Source organism: Nyctereutes procyonoides, unplaced genomic scaffold (genome assembly GCF_905146905.1).
Source record: "Nyctereutes procyonoides isolate TBG_1078 unplaced genomic scaffold, NYPRO_anot_genome, whole genome shotgun sequence".
NCBI classification, from domain to species: domain Eukaryota; kingdom Metazoa; phylum Chordata; class Mammalia; order Carnivora; family Canidae; genus Nyctereutes; species Nyctereutes procyonoides.
Window position 1 is genome coordinate 48,716,992 of NW_026575140.1, and position 22,670 is coordinate 48,739,661.

The 22,670-nt window shown below is 47.4% G+C and overlaps 1 protein-coding gene across 4 annotated transcripts in view; it reads left to right on the forward strand.

The window, feature by feature from the left end:
• The window catches only part of EPN2 (epsin 2), an 85,058-nt gene that overhangs the window by 53,414 nt on the left and 8,974 nt on the right, over positions 1-22,670 (forward strand). For all 4 annotated transcript variants that reach the window (XM_055305108.1, XM_055305105.1, XM_055305106.1 and 1 more), the window contains 3 exons: positions 4,913-5,025; positions 7,624-7,716; positions 8,615-8,789. In XM_055305108.1, the coding sequence (XP_055161083.1) occupies positions 4,913-5,025; positions 7,624-7,716; positions 8,615-8,789 (381 nt within the window). The remainder of the gene's footprint in view (positions 1-4,912; positions 5,026-7,623; positions 7,717-8,614; positions 8,790-22,670) is intronic.

The following is a 22,670-nucleotide window of genomic DNA, read 5'->3' on the forward strand; positions in this document are numbered from 1 at the left end:
GACCAGTGAGCTTTATTAGAAGTCACACTGATTTGCCAGATTTCAGGTTGTACTACAAAGCTGTGGTCATCAAGACAGTGTGGTACTGGCACAAAAACAGACATATAGATCAATGGAACAGAATAGAGAACCCAGAAGTGGACCCTGAACTTTATGGTCACCTAATATACGATAAAGGAGGAAAGACGATCCATTGGAAGAAAGACAGTCTCTTCAATAAATGGTGCTGGGAAAATTGGACATCCACATGCAGAAGAATGAAACTGGACCACTCTCTTGCACCATACACAAAGATAAACTCAAAATAGATGAAAGATCTAAATGTGAGACAAGATTCCATCAAAATCCCAGAGGAGAACTCAGGCAACACCCTTTTTGAACTTGGCCACAGTAACCGGAGAGGGACAAACAGTGTATGTTCTCATTCATTTGGGGAATATGAATAATAGTGAGGGGGAATATGGGGGAAGGGAGAAGAAATGTGTGAGAAATATCAGAAAGGGAGACAGAACATAAAGACTTCTAACTCTGGGAAATGAACTAGGGGTGGTGGAGGGGGAGGAGGGCGGGGGGTGGGGGTGAATGGGTGACGGGCACTGAGGGGGACACTTGACGGGATGAGCACTGGGTGTTATTCTGTATGTTGGTAAATTGAACACCAATAAAAATTAATTTATAAAATAAAAAAAAAATAAAGCTGCATGAGAAAAAAAAAAAAAGAAGTCACACTGATTACCATGCAGAGCCATTTGCTGGTCAGCTGGTGTCCCAGGTGTCTGTTCTCTTTAATTGATGTGATAACAGACGCTGCGTGAGTACTTTCTAGGAAAATAGCAAAACGGCATAAGAAAAAGTGATTTCCTATTTTGCTATTCCCTTGACTGCTTCAATTTCTTCTTTCACAATTGCCCGAGATTGGTCAACTGAAGCATCTTTGTTAGAAAAATCTTTCAGCCTTTGCTTTGGAAGCACGTGTGGGAAACACAGTCTTTAAAGCCTGGGGTATGGGCACCCACACTTGACCTGGCACTCCCTGGAGCAGTGGAGTGGAGGGAACTCCAGAGGCTCTCGTCTCCCTGAAGTGGGAGGTGTTTCTTGGGCTTCCTCTTAGCCTGTATGTGGAGGGACAAGTTGGCTCCTATAGGCTTCCTCTTCAATTATTCCTCTTGGCTTTCTCAGCCAGGATAATAGGCTAGAAGGGATCCAATTGAGGCTGAGCGGAGGTTTCTAATTCTCGCCCACAGCAATTGAGGACTTTGAATCCTTCCAGGTGGGAGCTGTACACAAAGATGTCTTAGTGGTAGAAGGGTGAGGGCGCATTTGATGCTCCACTAGTGATTAGCCTACGCTAACAGTTCCTACTCTTTACTCCAGAAGGTGGCGGGTGAGAAAGTAGTCTCTCGGGCACTTGCTTTTTCTGGGGGTCTTTGAAGTGTGGACCTGCAGACCCTTCGAGCAGGGCCAAGCTCAGGTGGTCACGAGGGTCTGTTCAGGCCTGTCTCACAAGCATATCTGTGTTCACTGTCATGTACACAGCTACAAGAGGCCCTTTGTGGGGCTGAGATGCTGTCACTAGGGCAAGAATATCTCTGTTGGAGTCATCCCTCAGTGGAGACCGCTGTGCGCAGCTCAGCTAATATTCAGGGCTGGTGGCTGTGAATTCTGCATCTGTGGAACTGAGCTTTACATCCGTTTATAAAAACCACAGCATTTAGGGGAATACCCTTTGTCTTTAATTTCCACATTGATGTGGTAAGCTATTTCCGTATGTGCTGGCTATGCATTATTCTACAAGCGTCCGTTATGGCAGACAGTAACATGTACATTTGCATTTGAAGCCAGTCTGGCCTTGCAGATGTGCTGAAAGGCTCACACAGGACAAGGGAGGCTCATTTCTCTAGAAGGTCCCTGTTCAGAGCCCTGGCCCATTCATCCCTGGCCGGGCTGAATCGGCCCTGTGGCAGTGCAGCCAAGTCCCAGCTTTTCCTGCCAAGATGGGGCTCACTTTTTAGAGCACTCTTTTCGGGGTGTGGGATGGGATATAGGTCTTCTTTATGTACTCCCCATTTCCCTTTGGTAGCGAATGAAGGACATCGAATGTGCAGTGTTATAGAGGGTTCTATGAAGCGAGCATCAGAGATTATCGGGAAAGACGCTGGGAACAGGTAGCCCGTGTGGATAAGGACCTGATATGGGGGAGCCAAATTCACCTGAGAAGAGTCCTCCAGAATTGTCCCCCAAAACTGTGCGGCTTCTTTCGTTTCCAACAATCTGGGTACTGACGTTTTTGCTTCTATAGTACGAGAAAGCCCAAACCTAAGCACTGCTATTGACATAGGTGAGGCTTACACTTAAAAAATGTACTTTTTTCTTGCTATATTGTTAATAAATCAGATTATTAAGGTGTACTTGATACTCTTACCACCTAGCCTTTTTTTTTTTGGCATATTTGTTTATTTCTCAATTTGTGAAAATGTCCTTAATTTGTTGATGTAGCAAACAAATTTCGACTCTGATTGCTATGCAAAAAAACAGAAGATAATCTGCTTTGCAATGAACTTTAAAGTTCAACTGCACACAGGCAACATGCTATATATGAAAAAATTACTGAACTACAGGTTCGTATGTATGTAAATACTGAAAAAAGTTAACAGTTTATTATAATTTATTTTATTTAGCAATCTAGGAAGTTCGCAGCCATCAGCAGTTTCAGTGCAATTTCAGGTACAGTTGGGAATTCAGGAATCTCTGTGGAGCTGTTAGTGTAGCGAACCTTGTGGGTAAAATACATGCATACTTTTGATAGCACATGTGAAGGGATCTCTCTAAAATTGACTTAATTAGTTTCGTTCTCAGCAAACTGACCTGGGCCACTCAACATGGCTTTTATTGTTCCGGATGTTTTTCTTTCTTTCTTTCTTTCTTTCTTTCTTTCTTTCTTTCTTTCTTTCTTTCTTTCTTTCTTTCTTTCTTCTTTCTTTCTTTCGTTCTTTCTTTCTTTCTTTCTTTCTTCTTTCTTTCGTTCTTTCTTTTTTTTTTTTCTTTTTTTGATCTTCAACTTGTTCATGTAGCTTAGAATAGATGTGAGGCAACTGATTGTTGGCTTCTTCTTTTTTTTTTTTTTTTTTTGTCTGGTTCTTTAAGTTGACAGTAAATCATAGCACATACACAGTGCTTCATGACCGAGGACTGTTCCAAATGAACTCTTATAGCTGTATGTTTTGTGGTTTCTTTAAAAAAAAAATAAATTGTGTAAGAGAGCATTGCCTTTTACAGTCTCCTGCTCTGCCCTGTGCTCTGACCCTCGCAGCCTTGTCTGGTCATTCTGTGACTCTGACTATATCTAGTCCTCTTTTCCTGTTTTTTGTTCATGGTGGCCAGAGCCCAGCCAACTAGAAACCTTGTCTTTTTAGGAATTATTCCTGACCTTTTATTTTCTCCCAAAGAAGCAATCCTAAGAAGCAAGTGGAGATTGGAGTTTTAGGCAGAAGCAGCTTTTGGGTGGGCGAGTCTTGGTGGTTGGGTTTGCTGGAATGGACATAATGAAAGAAGGAAGACAACCGATACACAATTAGAGCATCTTAAACAACTACCCATCCGCCACGAAATTGAATTCTCCATCTGTCTGTCTGTCTGTCCCTCCCCATCTGCGCTGCTTCCATGCTTCTCTCTCTCTGGTGGGTGTTTGCCAGCTGCTCTGCCAAACTTTGAGGATGGTTGTAATGGTGAGAAGACACACTTGGACTCTCCTCAAGGAGCCTGGCAAGATCTACTGGCGGGGGGTGGGGGTGGGGGCCTGTGGCAGTGGTGGTGGTGCTGACCCAGCCTGGGTGGGGAGGGCAGTCCCAGAGGACCAGGGCAGAGGAGCTGAGCTCAGAACCAAGGAGTTGCTGGATGAGCTGAGGGGATGGCTTGAACAAGGCCCAGGGTGAAGATGGAATGTGGAACCATCTGAGGCAGTGGGGCCCAGCTCTGAGAATTTCAAAGAAGCTGTGGACCCTCTCCTGGGGTGGAGGCTGAGGTGGCCACATGCTCCCAAAGCTTTATGTCTGGTTTCTGGAGACACCTACACTCCCTAATACACAGAACATCCTGATGGCCATGTAAGCCCCCGAGTTTTTTGTATAGGGAGGGCCAGCGTGGTATAAGTATGAATGCAGAAAGACAGCCACCTTTCCTGGAGGTTTGTTACATCAGTTAGGAGTTTGCATCTCATCCCTTCAGTGAAACTGTCTTTCCAGGAGCTGCTTACAAGTGTTTACACTAGCTAAGCTTTTACAGCAAAACAACAACAACAACAAAAACCCAAAAACGTGTTTTTTCCAAGTCAATGCACAGTTCTACGTAGAAAACAAAAATTCTCAGGGTTGCTGCAGAAACATTTGGGCTTCATTTTCCATGGTCTTTACCACCATAGGATACAAAGTAAGATTCTTAAATGTTGTGGGAGTCTTGAGTGAAGTTCTTTGGTCCACAGATGCCCTTGTGCTTGTTTGAATGATATTCTTTGATCGAGTTTTTCAAGAGCAATACTTTTCATCTTGTAAAATAAATATGTGTGTGTATTTGTTTGTTTGTTTATTTATTTATTTTAGTTTCTCTCTTTGAAGCAGTGCAGCTCTGAAGCGAAGACTGAGGTTCTAATTCTCATGAGGCCAGACCTTCAGCTTGCTCCTGAAGGCCTTTTTCCTTGGCTGTGGCCGGCTGTATGGCTTATGTCACCATGAATCCATGTTTTCTGTAACTGGATTTTAACCTAGAAACATTTGCAGACCTTTTCTGTACAGTCCTATGTTGTTGGGCTGTTGCCATACCTCATGGGTGTGAGATGGGGACTGGGTGTGGTTTGACCAGGTCACCATGAGCATGAGCCTGTGCTTTGCATTTTAGTGACTTTGCCTTTCCCCCACAGCCACCTCCCCAAGGGTGTCCTCTGAGCTGGAGCAGGCCCGGCCCCAGACTAGTGGAGAAGAGGAGCTACAGCTGCAGCTGGCACTTGCCATGAGCAGAGAAGTAGCTGAGCAGGTTGGTGCCAGGCAGGTCTGACTGCTTGCTCGGGGGCTGGGGCCAGGTGGGGCCAGGTGGGGCATGGGTCACAGGGAGGATGGTGACAGACGCAGGCCCTATCCTCTGTTTCAAGATGTGACTCTGGGGATCCCTGGGTGGCGCAGTGGTTTGGCGCCTGCCTTTGGCCCAGGGCGCGATCCTGGAGACCCGGGATCGAATCCCACGTCGGGCTTCCGGTGCATGGAGCCTGCTTCTCCCTCTGCCTGTGTCTCTGCCTCTCTCTCTGTGACTATCATAAATAAATAAAAATTTAAAAAAAAAAAAAAAAAAAGATGTGACTCTGTGTTGCTGCAACTGTTCGTGCCACCCACTGCCCCCAGTCAGGGAGGGGGTCTTACACAGTTCCATTTGGGAAAGCCTTCTGTTGCCAGAAGATGAACTAGTCAGAAATGCCCCCCAGAAACACTTCTGTAGACACAGCCAAGTGTCCTGGTCTCCATGAATTAGCCCAGCTGTCCACAACCCCCCTCAGTGAAAGGCATGAGGGCCCTAGGTTGGGCTTAGTCCCTGGGGAAGGAGGTTTGGTAAGATGGATCAAGAGAATCTGAATGCCTGAAAACAAGGCTAGGAGGAAAAGTGGCAGGTAATAAGAGTGCTTATTATGTTTCGATGATGGAAATGTATATAGTTTTAATTTTCTTTCAGTTCCTGTTTTTCTCTAATCATGCATTACTTTAACATGGAGAAGGAGGGAAAGGTGTGTTGGAAATGACCTTTCAAAGCTGTCATCCTTCTGGTCCCAGTGATCAGGTCTGTCCCTGCTGACCTTGGGTTAGGGAGGGTAGACAGAGTCAGGGAGCATGAGGCTCTCTGTCGCCTACAAGTGATGTGCAGAGACAGATATTAAGGATAGTCTGACCGAAGGGCAAAGGTGGCTGTGCCAGCATGATTTGTTCACTAATAACTGGAAACCTCCTAAAGCTCAATTGTAGTGGACGGCTTCAGCTATAGCCCCTCTGTTCACAGTTGGAAAAGCCCAGACATTAAATGCCTCCCTGTGGATGCCTAGCTCTGTCCTGACAGCCTGGAAAGATGGTGCAGGAATACAGGGACAGATGGACACTTGGAGCCCATTTTAGTTAATAACTTATTTCTATGATTTATCATATTTTATAATAAATACAGTGAACTTATTTCTATTTCATTATTATGTAAAAGCTAGGACAACCCCGTATTCTGCATGTGGTGACTTTGCCTTAAATAAATATAAATCAAATACAGGTGACCCTTGAACAACACAAATTTTGGGGCTGTGAGGCTCCACTTATGTGTGGATTCTTTTCAATAAATACAGTGCTGTAAATATACTGCCTTTTTCTAATTTTCTTAACATTTTTTCTCTGGCTTACTTTATTATAAGAGCACGGCATAATAAACAATATGCAGTAAGCAATATATTTTTGTTCCAGTTAACAGTTGGCTCTTAGTAGTTAGATTTTTGAGGAGCCAAATTTATATGTGGATTTTTGACCATGGGGGTGGGGGGTGGTTAGTGCCCTTAACAAGGCCTGTGTTGTTGGAGGATCAACTGTATAATGAATCCTTTCTGTTTGAAGTCCTAGAAATAAACATACAATGATAGGTGTTTTTCACCCTCTTCCTAATACCTCTCTGGTCTGTCAGGCTTTTGTATTTTATAAGGAGAGATGTTGCTTCTATAATTAGAATTATAAAGCTATTTTCATTTTTTAATAAAGATTTTATTTATATGAGAGAGAGTGAGCAAGAGCACACAGAGGTAGAGAGAGAAGCTGACCCCCTGCTGAGCAGGGAGCCTGAGACTTGGGGCTCGATCCCAGGACGCCGGGATCATGACTTGAGCCACAGGCAGATGATTAACTGACTGAGCCACCTAGGTGCTCCTAAAGCCATTTTCATTTTGAGAAAAAAGCATTTTATTTTATTTTTAAAGATCTTATTTATTCATGAGACACAGAGGCAGAGACACAGGCAGAGGGAGAAGCAGGCTCCCTATGGGGAGCCCAGTGCAGAACTCCATCCTAGGACCTTGGGATCACAACCTGAGCCAATGGCAGGTGCTCAACCACTGAGCCACCCAGGCATCCAAAGAAAAAAGCGTTAAAAAATTTTTTTTTTAAGATTATTTATTTGTTCATGAGACACACACACACACACACACACAGAGGCAGAGACACAGGCAGAGGGAGAAGGTGGCTCGCAGGGAGCCTGACGTGGGACTCTATCCCGGGTCTCCAGGACCACACCCTGGGCTGAAGGCGGTGCTAAACCGGTGAGCCACCCAGGCTGCCCGAAAAAAGCATTTTAGAATAAGTGTTCCCTTTCCCCAACTTGGCAGTCCCCATGCCCTCATCTCCCTATTGGGACCCCCAAACCAGGGAAGCCATACAAGGTAGGTGGTGGGGAGAAGCCCTCTTGGCTCCACTTGCATCAGGATAGAAGAATAACTGTGTTTTACCAGTTGTTGTCTGATCTTCCCTTGTAATTACACATACTTCGATTTTGCGTGTCCTGTTCCTGGCCAGTGTTGCTCTGTTCTGCACAGTGATGCTATTACAGTCCCGTTGTTCTCTGCAGGAAGAACGCCTCAGGCGGGGGGATGACCTCCGACTACAGATGGCCCTAGAGGAAAGCCGAAGAGACACGGTTAAGGTTCCAAAAAAAAAAGAGGTAAGCACCTCACTGGGAAGGTCTGTGCTTAAGCCAGCCCCACAGTCGTTGCCTCACCCGCAGAGGATAGCGCCTTCTCATGTACTCCTGGGCCCGTGATGAGCATGAGTGAGGGGAGAACGAGTGAAAACAGTGCCTGTGCTCTTATTCCCAAGGCTCTCCCTAGACCAGCCTGGGAGAAGATGGGCACTGGAGAGGGGACTCTGTTGATGGGGCCTCAGTTTCCTCCCTTGTGAGGGAGCACAGTGGTAGCCATGCAGCTAGGTAACTGTTACAAAAGCCAAATGGCTGGTGCCTGGGAACAGGTTCCTGGCACGGGGTGAGGCCAGTAGTGCTGGTCTTCACTGCTGTCATCATCATTCCTATGTGCTAGGCTGCCTGCGTGGGTCCTGAAGTGACCAGGACATGGTTCCGCTCTCAGCAGGCTCATGCAGTCGGAAGACAGGCCCCCCTCTTGTCACAGGGCTGGGGGGTCCGGTGGTCTCCTGTGTTCTGGTGTCCAGCAACTCTGGTGGCCACAGGAGCAGGAGGGCAGGGCAGGTCCCCAGAGAGGGGGCCTTGATGGCTGCCAACTTCGGTGGGTGGGGACAGCATTCTGGAGGGAAGCTTCAGCCTCACCAAAGCCTGTGTTATCCTGGAAAGCCCTGAGGGCTGTTTGAAAGCAGGTGGGGCACCAGGCCCACATAGTTCGGTGTGGGTGGAACCTGGGCTGAAGTGGGAAGTGTTTGTTTGGGGTGGTAGGCCGGGTGGGGCAGGAGATGGGGCAGCTCCGTTTCCTCCCCACCCCACCCTCAGGGCTTCTTTTCCTAAGAGGCATGTACAGTATTTGGCTAATGCATGGATATTTGCTGTAACTGTAGCAAAGTAAAACCTGTTCTCTTCTTTTTTGTCTCAAAAGCATGGTTCCCACCCACAGCAGACCACTCTGTTGGACTTAATGGACGCCCTCCCCAGCTCCGGCCCTGCTGCCCAGAAAGCAGAGCCCTGGGGCCGATCAGCCTCAGCTAACCAGACAAACCCCTGGGGCGGGCCGGTGGCCCCAGCCAGCACTTCAGACCCGTGGCCACCATTTGGTAAATACCCACCTCATTTTTCTCCTGTGCCTGCCTGGTAGATGTATGAAGGGCCATAGGGCCCAGCTTCCTGCTCTCTCTCACCTGGTGGATGTGGGAGTGGGGCAGGTCCTTGGTGGTGGGTGTCCAGGCTTCTCCCGTCCCCAGCTGTCCTGTCCAGTCAGGTCCTCTGGAGAACTGGGGTACAGGGCTCTCGTTCTGTTTTGAATGGTTTTCTGCTTTGGTAGAGGGAAAGCTGACTTCCTCTCTTCTTCCCACATGGGGACATGTGTCAAGTCTCTGGGCCTCAGAATTGCCCCCGGCACCCCAGGTTAAGAAACTGTAATACACAGCATGAAACCTCTAAGTCAGGTTGCTATGATATATAGCCGGAAATTAGGATGTGCTTACTATGATTTGCTAATGAAAGGAGGATACATTTGCTGTAATTTTTCTTACTTGTGGCTTAAAGCAATAGTCTATTTACTAGGTTAAGTCAGTGTTTTAAAGTTCTGTTTAATGCCAATATAAGAGGATCTGTGCAGGAGATTTGAAACATGAGTGTGGCACAATCTGTTTACTCTGGGTAGAAATCTTGGGCATAGGGGGTTTTCTGATCGCTGGACACAGGGCTTGGCCTGCAGGCTCTGTGATGGCTTCCACCCCAGCCTGCCCCCTCTGGGTGCTTTGAGCCCTGTCAGCCACTTTGATCTGTCTAGGAACTTGTAATTCCTATTGTGGCAACTTGCCTGAATCTCTTTGCGGGGGTCTGTTTCCCCAAACTGGAACCATCTTTTGTATTCAGTTTGGTTCCCTGGATGTTTGCTGAAGCGTACCAAATGCCAGGCTCTGTCCTGCTATCCAGGGACCCAGACACAAACAGGTAATGGTCTTGCCTTCAAGGTCTTGGGCAGGTGTGGGCAAGATGGGAATACCAGCATCCTGGGATGGGGTTTAGTTCAGGTGGCTGGTGGGCATGAGGCAGGCATCTTGGAGGAATCTGTAATAAGGAAGAGCAGGTGACCAGGCCAAGAAGAGGAAAGGGTGTTCCCAGCAGAAGGCTTGGCTTGGGAGCCTGAGGGCATGCAGTGATTTGATGGGTGCAGAGACAGGCCATGGGGGGGGGGCGGGAAGCAGGGTCATGGGATCAGGGTTTGGCAGCCATGTCCAGAGGCCGTGTCAGTCCCAGATACATTTGGTGATGCTGTTGGCTTCAGGGACCTCGGCGGATCCCCAAACTCCCTTTGGCAGGAGTCCTCTGGACCTTGTGGCAAACTGCAGGCCAAATGGCCTACAGGTCTCGCTCACTAAATGCTAGTAGTAGAACAGTGGCCAGGGGCTTGGCGGTTCACATAGTCCGTGCCTGTGTGCTGTGGCCCCAGGGAGCTTGTAGGCTAAAGTCATGCTGAGCGTACAGGATGGGTAGCAAAGGCAATTCTTCGGGAAATGCTCTACTCAGGCTCCTTCCAGACAGTGGCTTTGATTTCAGTTGTTTTGTTGTTGTTATTGTTTTTAAAGATTTTATTTATTTATTCATGAGAGACAGAGAGAAACAGAGACACAGGCAGAGGGAGAAGTAGGCTCCCTGTGGGGAGCCCGATGAGGGACTCAATTCCAAGACCCCAGGATCACAACCTGAGCCAAAGCAAACGCTCAACTACTGAGCCACCCAGGTGCTCCTTTAACTTTAGTTTTAAGTCTGAAAAATAATTCCTCTGTAACATGATGGCCACCTTGAGTTGTGGGTAGGATGTTCTTCAGGAACACCCTTTTAACACCCTTTTAAAAGTTGTGTAATGGGTCGTTAAGCAGACAGGACATTTTTCTAGTACCCAGGAAAGAAAGCAGTCACCCTAGGAGTCAGGTTAGTTTAAGAAGATTGAATTATGCTGAATCAGTGGCTGATGGGAGGTGGTTAGGGTGGGGTCTGGGGGTGGAAGGGAGACAAATTTTCATTGTTTGACTTAATGTACTACGGGTATGTATTACCTGGTCAGGAGAGGGAATTTATGACTTTTCAGTGAACCAGGTTGCTCCTGCCTGCCTTTGGCTGGTAGACAGTAGTGTGCTTCAGAGTTGAGTGTCTTTTGTCTTCTCTCTCTTTTTTTTTTTTTTTTTTTGAAGATTTTATTTATTCGTTTGAGAAAGAGAGAGTGCACAGGTGGGGGTGGGACACACCACACACACACACACAGAAAAGCAGACTCTCTGCTGAGCAGGGAACTCAGTTGAGCAGGGAACCCTATGTGGGCTGGATCCCAGGACCCTGGGATCATGACCTGAGCTGAAGGCAGATACTTCACTGACTGAGCCCCCCAGGTGTCCGTCTGAGCTGGGTGTCTTGATTAATCCAGAGACTTGACCTCATAGGATGCTAGGGAGTCTCCTGGTGGGTGAAGCAGGACCACCTCCAGCACTTAGGGATCTCCCACACCTGCACAGAGCAGGGACTGGGAGCCAGTCAGAGGCTGGGGACATAGCCGAGGAGAGGCATCTGGGGCCCAGTGGCAGCTGACCATCACGTGGGAATGCTGCCTCCATGGGTCTGCTCTTCTAGTATTGTTGAACCAAGATAATTCACCACCTTAATCATTTTAAAGTGGACAGTTCAGTAGTTCTTAGCCATTCACAGTGTGTGCAAGCATCACTACTAATTCCAGGACATTTCCATCATCCCAGAAAGAAACCCTGTTCCCATTAAGCAGTCACACCTCTTAACCTCTGCCTCCAGCCCTGGCCACCACCAGCCTGCTACTACATTCTGTCTCTGGATCTGCCTATTCTGGATATTTCACCTGTGGAATGAAATCAGACATTATGTGGCCTTTGTGACTGCTTTCCTTCACTTAGCATAATGTTTTCAAAGTTCATCCATGTAGTAGCATGTGCCCCTACTTTGTTCCCCCCCCCCTTTTTTTTTTGGCTGAATAATACTTCATTTTATAGATATACCACAGTTTGTTTAGCAGTTGATGGACCCTTTGGGTTGTTTTCACTTTTTGGCTGCTGTGAATCTAGTTTTTTAAAGAAAATTGAAACCTAAATTTTTGAAATCTGTTTTTAAGTCAGTGGATTTTAAAAATTGAGAACATGGTTGGGGCTGATTGAATATATCTACAGGTAGCCAGTGTGGTTCGTGGATCGCTAATTTGCCATCTCTTGCTTTGGTCCAACCCAGGCCCCTGTCCTTGGTTCTGATGCAATTGGCATTTTAACCAGTGGCCTAGGGAGAAAATGGGCCACCAAAGCCCAGAGAGGCCATTCACTCCTCTGGGATCACACAGCAAAATAGGGGTCAGTTCAGTACTTACTACTGCTCCTAATCCTGGAATTGTCAGGCCATCGTGGACTGCTGTGGAAGGCTTCTGTGGGCATGTCCTGGAAAAGTCGCCTCCAGTTCTAGCATTGAGAGGGAACCAGTGTTAACATGTTAGCTTATTGCTTCCTGTTTTTTCTGGGCTTTTATGTTTTTACACAGTTGAGGTCATCTTATACAGTCTTATAATATGTAGAGGTATTTCTGTTTGCAGTATGTGATGAGCATTTGCAGGTATCATTAGAAACTCTGAACAGTGTGGCTCCAGTGGGACAGCACAGGGCTGTCCCTGGAGGTAGGTCTGCAGTCCTAGTGCTCCGCTTTTCAATAACTGCAGGAGATGGCCTCAGACGCTCCTGAGCATGCTGGAGAATGGCAGCAGCCCCCTTGCTTTCATCTTCTGAGACTGCTCCAGAGCAAGATGTGGTGTCAGACTTACCAACTAGTTTCTAGTAAAACCCACTAGTGTGTGTTTTCTGAGTCACCCCATTGCCTGGAAACACGTTCTTAAATTTGAAGGATTTAGAGAGTCTCTGCCCAAGCACTGATAGTTGTGCCCTCCGGATGAAAGGAACACTGTTTTGAAAGTCACCGTTTGTAGCAAGCCCTGCCATCTCCAGTTCTTTCCAAGCAGTGCCAGGGGCCGCTTGGCCAAGGGGGCCTTGGGAGGAAGTTGCCGAGGGCTGAGAGGAGGGCAGTCGGAGCCCGCCAGGTCAGCAGGGCACTTCCTCCTCTGTTCCAGGCACACAAAGCAGCCACCTGGTACGAGAAGGGCCCACAGCCTGGTGATTCAGAAGGCCTTGGCTGACTCAGGCCCGCTCGCTGCCCGGACCAGGACAGAGGCTGTCTTCTGGCCCAGTGGCAGCAGGTGGTACTACTGGTTTCTGGGTGACCCTCGCCACTCAGTTCTGTGACCCCACAATGTGACTGCCCCCCTGTGCACATGAATATTCATATGTGAGCCTTCAGAGGAGCCAGGCTGGCGGGTGAGGGGCCCAGGGACACGTGCTCCCCATGAATGGGCCCACAGAGGAGGAGGCCGGAAGCTGCTTGATCTTTCTGCCCTGGGTTCCATCCTTTGCTCTCATTCACTTGTGCTTTCAACGAGCATTTATTTATTGGTTTGTGTCGTGGCCTGGGCCATGTCGAGGACGTGGAAGGACAGAGCACAGAGGAGCCTTGCAGCAAAGCTACTGTCCATTCATGGAGGAAGAAGATGTGCTGGGCCCCAGCGGCCGTGCTGTCACTGGGGGGCGTTTACTGGGGGGTCTGTCGTGTCAGCTCTGCTGCTGCCCGCTTTCCCACAGGCTAGCTTCTGTGGGCAGTCGGCACCCATGGGAAAGCAGAGGGCGCATTATGCGTCCGTCCCCCAGGCAGGTTTGAGGGGAGTGAGGTGTCACAGTACGTGGCCTGCTGTGACTCCTGACCCACAGCGGAGCAAAAAGTGTCCACACGGTGTCCTGAATGCACATAGGTCCCCAGCTGCTACTTGTGGACTGGAAACCCAATGGAGCTCACTGAGGCTGAGCTGCTTATCCGTGGCTGTCTGGGTGATTGGCCAGGATTTGAGCCAGGGACATCTTTCATTCCACATCCAGAACTCTCTGAGCTGTGACTGTGCTGTGTGTGTAAGCATGGCAGCACCGGGGCAGGGTGTTCTTTCCGGGCCAGAGGGTGTTGATGTCAGTGTTAGGCATGCTAGTTTTTACAGGTCTTGGCCATGCATGGGTTTTGTTATTTCAGCATATTCTAAAAGGGAAGCAAGGCAAGTGGGAAATAACTGGAGGTGTCAGAAGAGGCTCTCGCACAGAATTAGGGTGGAAGCCTTACCTAAGAGCCCAGCATGACGGGGGCTCTGCATGGTGGCAGCTCATGGAGAACGCACTAAAATATGTGCAGTGTTTACAGCTTCATTATGTCACAGTGTTTGTGTAGAAAGAGCTCTTCCAGAAAGATGGCAGGCCTTTGTTTTGACTCTTACTGATACACATTTATCGGTTTGCGGGGACAGCTAGTATGTTTAGACCCTTGTTGTCTGAGATAGGGTCTGGATGGAGGAGCAAAGCCTGTTTTTTCACATGCATAGCAGGTCTGGGGTGCTGAGGGGCTCGCTGGGGTTCCTGTGAATGCCCGATCCTTCTTTTTTGCATTGTGTCCTGTGGTCTGCATGGTAAACTCTTGTGTATTCTGAACACATGGTTCAGATGTTGTACTTGGATAGACACAGTCCCCCTGTCCACAGGACTGCCTCACCCCATCCCAGGGTCACCAGCTGCCTCTGACCCCCATGCTGATTGCGTTAGATGTATTCTTGTTTCTCTCTCAGAAGCAGAACCTGGACCTGGGCCTGGTGAGTGCTAAACAATTGTTGCTCAGATAGAGCGAAGTGACTCTAAGGACCACCTCTCTGGGAGACAAGGGCTTGTCCCCACCTATATGTCTGAGCTGGCCCTCTAATGGTGGACTCCCACTTCTGAGAAGGCTTGGCCAGGCACCTGAGTGCTCCAGGAGCTCAGTGGCTCTTGCACATCCTGGCTGCCCATTCTAATTCACTTGGGGAGCTTCTAAGAATACAAATGCCCAGGCCCTCCCCAGAGTTTGTGTATGTGAAGGGAGGAGATACTGTATTTTACTGACATCCTTCCAGAAATTCATAAGGACAAGCACAGTTGAAAACCACTTCTCCGGTGGCCCCTGAACTGCATGGTGAATGAAGCCCTGCCAAATCTAAGGTGTTTGAAAACCCTGTGTGGAGTGTCAGAGATTGGGAGCAGCTCTTGGCTGTTCATGGTTCTAACACCTGAATTAGACATTTACCCAGAGTCATCCGAAGTGGTTACTGAACAGCAGTGTTCAAAGATGCCTCACTGGTGGGAGTTAGAGCACAGAAACCGCAAAGTCTCTTCCAGCCCAGGGTTCTGTGGTTCCTTCATTGCTTTCCTTTCAGTGCCCACTTAGTTGTTGAGTGTCTTTTGCATGTGAGGCTCAGTTCTGAGCTCAGGGAACTGGAGCAGCATGGGCCAAGCAGACCCGGCTCCCATTCTGTGCACATTTACTCTGGCTGGGGAGACAGATTCTCACAGGAGTGAGAGCAAGGGGGAGGTGCTTTGTGAGGGGCTTGGGCTGGGCTTGGGCTGGGTGGCTGTGGGATGAGATGATAGGTAGAGACTGCAGGGTGGGGATCATGCCCTTCTCAGCACACACCCCCCACCCTTCCACACACACCACCACTTGGGGAGGTAGTCTATTCAGGAAGCTACCTTGCAGGCAGCTTCAGTAGAGACAGTAGCTCTGTCTTCAGGCTGGTTTAATGCCATGGCTCAGGGGTTGTCACCAGGACCCAGACCCTCTGTGCTGCCCCACCTGCTGGACCCTTCCCATCTCCTCTCTGGTCTCAGAAGCCCCAGGTTCTGCTGCCTTGGGAGCTACCTCGTGTTCCCAGTCCACAGCCCAAGAGATGGGGAGGATTTCTCTGTAGCCCTCTACCATCCGGGGATTTGGGAGTGGGGGACTTTGCAGGTTGCTGCTAGCTGGTGGAAATCCTCTCTTGTTGCCAGAGCAAGGTTAGATCGACTGGGGCTGGGAATAGCTAGGGGTAATTCTCCCAAGGAAAGTCAGGGTGTCTTTCAGGAGAAGCAGGGAGGGTGCTAGAGAGCGACCAGGGCGTCCCCTGATGGGGGCGAGAAGAGGGAAGGACAGCCGCTCTCACATAGTGTCCTCCGGGGTGGTCAGATCTGCACAGGGAATGCATGTGAGACCCACAGTCCATGTCCTAGCACAGGTGGGCGAGGAGGATGTTGGCTGGGTGGCAGGCTTCTTGGGACACGAGCTTGTTCAGTGCTCATGGTTGCTGTGAGCAAGGGGAGACTGCGGGTGTGTCAGCACCCCTGTGCTCACATGGAGCCGGAAGCAGCCTGGCACTAGGGCCCAGGTCTTCCTTGAACCCACGTCTCCTCCACTACATCCCGGGCAGTTCTGAGCACTTGACTCATCTCTTCAGCCTTGCCATCCTGCTCTCTCGTGGACATAGATTCTACCAGGTCATTCACTCTAGTCCAGATGCAGAACTAAGGCTCCCTGAGGTGCTATGTCGGGGGCACTGTGTCATTCCAGCCGGGACCAGTGTCCTACGAGGCCTCTTGTCGCATCTGACAGTGATGGGCCTGAGGAGAGCAGTGCAGAGGTGTCTCTGTGTGCAATTCTGAGAGGACCAGTAGGGAAAGGCCAGAGCAGCTTCTGGAGGCCTCTAGAGGGCTGTAGGTTTGTGGCAGCAGCAGCAGAAGTCCCAAGTCCTCACAGAAGTTGACAGGCTTACGTATCCAAGGGATGGTGGGAATGAACCTTGCAAGTCAAAGTCTGCCTTGGCCCTTGTTAAGCTCACAGCATTACTGTGGTTGCAGTGACAAGTCTGGGAAATAGCAGAAGCAGCACTGTCCTCCCCTATCCTTTGCCACTCCCACTCGCTGTCAGCCAAAAATGAAAAGACAGTCAAAGTGGCAGCTAATACAGGCTTGACAGGCCTAGAGCCACTCAGCATCTCAGGGGCCAGAAGAAATAAAGACAGCACTGTAGAATGCCTGGCAGAGGGTTCAGGTTCTGGAAGTCAGGGAACGGCCTACCTGCATGTCCATCCCTGCACACAGCTGCTGGGGCTGCTAAGAGGGACATGCCTGGGAATGGGGCCCCGGGACGTGAGCCTTCCCAGAGGCCTGAGGAGCACCCCATGGCCTACTCTGAGACTGGCAGCCACCACCCTTCCTGCTGCCTTCTCTGAGCTTTGGAGCTCAGCCAGATTGTCCCTGGTGCTACCCTCACACCTACGCTCTGCCCGAGGTCCCAGCCCAGGGAGACTCAGAGGCAAATGAGTCCTCTAAGAAAGCTGAGGGATTCCAGAGGAGTTAGTGAAGGCAAGAAGAGTGGGAAAGATGGAGGGACTTGAAGACCCAGAGGTGGCGGGCAGTGGATGTGCCTTTTGGTGTTTGTCTGGGGAACAGTGGGCAGGTCATCGTGGATGGGAAGCACAGAGGTCAGAATGAGGATGTCCTAACACCCAACTCTTTAGAGTTCCAGAAGAGTTTATGTTTGAAAAGAGAATGAGGGTTTTTAGGTTCGTGGCAAGGTGCTGCTTCCCAGATCCAGGATGCCTGGTGAATCGTAAGCCGGGTATAAGAGAAATCCCCACCTGGCAACTGTAGAGAACATCTTAAACCCACAGGGGCCAGGCGGTCTGTGGAAAAGGGGTGGCAGGCACACTGGCACCTGACGTCTCTGCAAGGATGGCCAGTGCTGGAGGACCGTAGGATAAGGTCTTTGGGGCACTGGAAGAAAAACCGTCCACCTTGAATGATGGTAAAATGCATTTTAAGTCTTGAAACACCAACGAAACAACCATGACCCTCCAGAATTCTATATTCATTGAAACTTTTCCTTAAGAAGGAAGGTAAAACATGACATTTCCAGGTAACAGAACATTCCCAGCTTCTAATCGAGGCTTGGGGGTTCTGGTTATTCTAGCTTCAGCCAGGAGCCAGCCAGGAATGCACTCATGGTCACCTCAGTAGAGCAAGAGATGCTTGTAGTGCCTGGTCCCTTAAAAAATGACAAGAGGGGAGTCCCTGGGTGGCCTGGCGGTTTGGTGCCTGCCTTTGGCCCAGGGCGCAATCCTGGAGTCCCGGGATTGAGTCCCGCGTCAGGCTCCCGGCATAGAGCCTGTTTCTCCCTCTGCCTGTGTCTCTGCCTCTCTCTCTCTCTCTCTCTCTCTCTCTCTCTCTCGAATAAATAAATAAAATCTTTAAAAAAAAATGACAAGGGTTTCAGGAATTCTGTGCCAGCAACAAAGATGTGGAGACTAGTATGTGTATATATTATTTTACCAAGAGTAGTGAGAATGTAACAATTTGAGCAGCATGGTTCATGAGGTAGTGGATTTGTTTCCAGTGATGGGAGCACACGTTTCCAGTACTGACAAAACCTTGATTGTGTGCTGGGCATAAAGGCCAGCCTCAACACATTTCTGGAAGTTGGCAATGGCCAGAACACATTTTCTGACCACAGTATCCTCAACAACAAAAAGAAAACTAGAAAAACTCCATACATTTAACACTTGAAAGACACTGCTGAAATTTTGGGTCAGAGAAGAAATTATAACACAACACAGAAACATTGAGAACCAAAAACAATAAGGTAAATATTTTTATTTCAGAATTCGTGGGGCAACTGAAACAACAGTGTGAGGGGAATTGACTGCTTTCAGCGTTTACATTAGCAGCATTCTAAAATGTGTGCCACCCAAGTAAGGTGGAAGAAATGAAATATGGATAGGAACAGAAATTCGTGCCTCGGAACACAGACCCGCTGTAATATCTGCAAAGAAAGATATTGGTAATTGAAAAGAATAATAAATACAACAGAGAAATCCCTGGCATGATTAATTTTAAAAAAGAGAGGATGCCTGGGTGGCTTAGTCAGTTAAGTGTCTGTCTTCGGGTCAGGTCATCATCTCAGGGTCTTGGGCTTGAGCCCCCCACATTAGGCTCCCTCCTCACTGAGGGACCTGCTTCTTCTTTGCTCCCCCACCACTTGTTTTCTCTCTCTCTCATGTAAATAAAATATTTTTTAAAAATTTGTTAAAGAGAACTCAGCAGGGATCCCTGGGTGGCGCAGTGGTTTGGCGCCTGCCTTTGGCCCGGGGCGCGATCCTGGAGACCCGGGATCGAATCCCACGTCGGGCTCCCGGTGCATGGAGCCTGCTTCTCCCTCTGCCTGTGTCTCTGCCTCTCTCTCTCAATCTCTGTGTGTCTCTCATGGATAAATAAATAAAATCTTTAAATAAAAAAAAAAAAAAAACTCAGCAAAGCTGACCAAGAACAATAGAAACCCCAAAAAAGGGATAGTGCTGTAATCATTAAAGCCATTGAGTCTGGGCTTAAAAATCCTTCCCACCCCCACGACCCACCCAGAGGGCTTTACCAGCAAATTCTTACACCACTCAAGAAATAATTCCACCTTTATACAAACTCCTTAAGAGGGTAGGAAAATTAGGAGTGTCCCTGCCCGTTTTATGAGACCAGCATAACCTTAACACCAAAACCAGACAGGACGTGCAGTGTGAGAACAGACCTGTCAGGACACCCCATTACGAATATAGACGCAGAGAGCAAAGAAACAAGTAGAAATCCATAATAAAAAATATGAAAATGATATAGTACATCATGAGAAACCTTGTTTGCAAGGAACAAATCCTCAGAAGATGTATTCATGTACCATGTGGCAGACCAAAAGAATAAAATCATGCTGTCATCATCATAGAGACAGAAACCAGTTGATAAAATTCATCAGCTGTTTACTGCAAACATCTTAGCACTCTTGGAATGATGAGTTTCCATGATCTAATAAAGGAAGAACGCCTGTAAGTGGTAAATGGTACTGTTTTGTTTTTTAAGATTTTATTTATTCATGAGAGACCCAGAGAGAGGCAGAGACACAGGCAGAGGGAGAAGGAGGTGCCCTACAGGGAGCCCGATGTGGGACTCGATCCCAGAACCCCAGGATCACACCCTGAGCCAAAGGCAGACGCTCAACCACTGAGCCATCCAGATGCCCCTCCCTCCCTCCCGCAGTGCTACCATCTTAATATAAAGCATGGAAAATAGATACTGAGAATAATACCCTCCAGTTCCATCCACGTTGAAGCAAATGGTGGGTATTTGTCATTTCTAATGGCTGAGGAATATTCCATTGTATATAAACCACATCTTCTTTATCCATTCATCTTTCAATGGTCACTGAGGCTCCTTCCACAGTTTGGCTATTGTGGACATTGCTGCTATAAACATCGGGGTGCAGGTGTCCCGACATTTTATTGCATCTGTATCTTTAGGGTAAATCCCCAACAGTGCAATTGCTGGGTCATAGGGCAGGTCTATTTTTAACTCTTTGAGGAACCTCCACACAGTTTTCCAGAGTGGCTGCACCATTTCACATTCCCACCAACAGTGTAAGAGGGTTCCCTTTTCTCTGCATCCTCTCCAACATTTGTGGTTTCCTGCTTTGTTAATTTTCTTCGTTCTCACTGGTGTGAGGTGGTATCTCATTGTGGTTTTGATTTGTATTTCCCTGATGGCAAGTAGTAATGCAGAGCATTTTCTCATGTGCGTGTTGGCCATGTCTGTGTCTTCCTCTGTGAGATTTCTGTTCATGTCTTTTGCCCATTTCATGATTGGATTGTTTGTTTCTTTGGTGTTGAGTTTAATAAGTTCTTTATAGATCTTGGAAACTAGCCCTTTATCTGATATGTCATTTGTAAATATCTCCTCCAATTCTGTAGGTTGTCTTTTAGTTTTGTTGACTGTATCCTTTGCTGTGCAAAAGCTTCATTTGGGGAATATAAATAATAGTGAAAGGGAATAGAAGGGAAGGGAGAAGAAATGGGTAGGAAATATCAGAAAGGGAGACAGAACATGAAGACTCCTAACTCTGGGAAATGAACTAGGGGTGGTGGAAGGGGAGGAGGGCGGGGGGTGGGGGTGACTGGGTGACGGGCACTGAGGGGGGGCACTTGACGGGATGAGCACTGGGTGTTATTCTGTATGTTGACAAATTGAACACCAATAAAAAATAAATTTATTATTAAAAAATAAATAATGAAAGGATAAAAAAAAAAGAAAACGGATACTGAAGAGCAAGACAAGACTCACTGACTGTGCACACTCATGCTTTATGTTGGGACTGGTGGTCCCAGCCAGGATGATGAGATAGGAAAAAGGAGAGAAAAAATATAAGAACTGGGAAAAATTAGGCCATCATCATTTGCAGATGATAAGGTCAGATATGTAGAATATCCAAAAACTCTCCTCAGATAACTCTCTTAGAATTAAGAGGTATTAGAGTTCTAAGAATAGGGGATCCCTGGGTGGCTCAGCGGTTTGGCGCCTGCCTTTGGCCCAGGGCGCGATCCTGGAGTCCCAGGATCGAGTCCCACGTCGGACTCCTGGCATGGAGCCTGCTTCTCTCTCCTCTTGTGTCTCTGCCTGCCTCTCTCTCTCTCTCTCTCTCTCAATCTATCATAAGTAAATAAATAAATCTTAAAAAAAAAGAATTCTAAGAATAAATAACTTGCATGAATTTTATTTTTTTAATTTTTTTTCTTGCATGAATTTTAATGATTAGAATTGACAGTTTAATAAGATTGCAGGTTGCAAGAATCAGTGTACAAAATTACATTTTTTTCTGCATATAATAAATTAATAAAAATGAAATTTTAAAAATATACCAGTCCCTAGGAATAGATTTTATAGGAGGTGTATGAAAGAATCCCTTGTGGAAATAAAGGGGAAAATAAAAAATATTTTCACTGAAGTCTTCCACTTAAATCCTCACTTAAATTTTCTCTAATTTCTTTTTCTTTCACTTTAATCTCTCACTTAAATCTTTGACTTAAATTTTCACTTAAATCTTTCATTTCAAATCATTCACTTAAAGAAGGACCTAAGTGAATGTCCTCTGATTTTGTTTTTTTTTGTTTTTGTTTTTTGGAGACTTTGCTGTTAATAGTGATAACAGCTCTTTCTTCAAATTGATCTGAGATTTAGTGCAATTCTGACCAAAACCCCAGCAAGGTTTTAATTTCTTTCTTTTTCTTTTCTTTTTTTTTACTTGACAAGATGATTTTAAGATGAATATGGAAAAGCAAAAGGCTGTAAATAGCCATAGTATTCTCGAGGAACAAGACCAAGGTATCAGGTATCAGAAAGCAGTTTTTATTATTGTAATCATATCTGTGAGGATAATCCAGAAAGCAAAGGGCCAGAAACGGGTCAGTGGATCAGAAGGGAGAGCCCAGGAATGAATCTGTGTAGCCTTGACTAATGGTGGAGGTGGCACTGTGTGCAGGTCAGTGGGAAAAGAGTGGGGCGAGAGGATTTGTTTGTGTAGAAAAGCATGAAATTGGATCTGTGTTTTATACCATATGCCAAAATCAGTTGCCAATGGAGCAAATACATGAGCGTGCAAGGCAAACTGTAAATCTGGTAGATGTTACTGTAGAAGACTGTTGAGGTGTAGGGAAGGCTTTCCTAAACATCAGGAAAAGCACAAATTACAAAGGACTTACTGATAGGTTGCACCCCATTAAATTTAAGAACGTCTGTGGTCATCAAAAGATACTTTAAGGACTGAAAAGAAAAGCCACAAATTGGGAGGTAATTTCTTTGTTTTTGTAACCTAAGTAAAACATTATTTAGAGCGTGGTAAGAACTCAAATCAAGAAGGGAAAGATAAACATTCCCAAAGGAAAGTGGACAAAGACTGGACCAGGCACTTGATAGGAATCATGGAAGACCTGTAAACAAACCATAGGAGGTGGCCACCTCATTAAAGAACAACAAGATGCAAAGCAAAGCACAGTCAGATGACCTGGCACGCCCACCAAGTTGGCACACGTGAAAAAGTGAGCGAGAGGCAGTAGTGAGGTTAGGGGCCAGTTGCCAGAGCGCCAGGACTTGCATCCACCCAGCACGAGGCACAGCTACAAGGAGCCTCTCCTAGTGTCACTGGGTTCAGAGGCAGGGGCTAGGACTTGAGGTCCT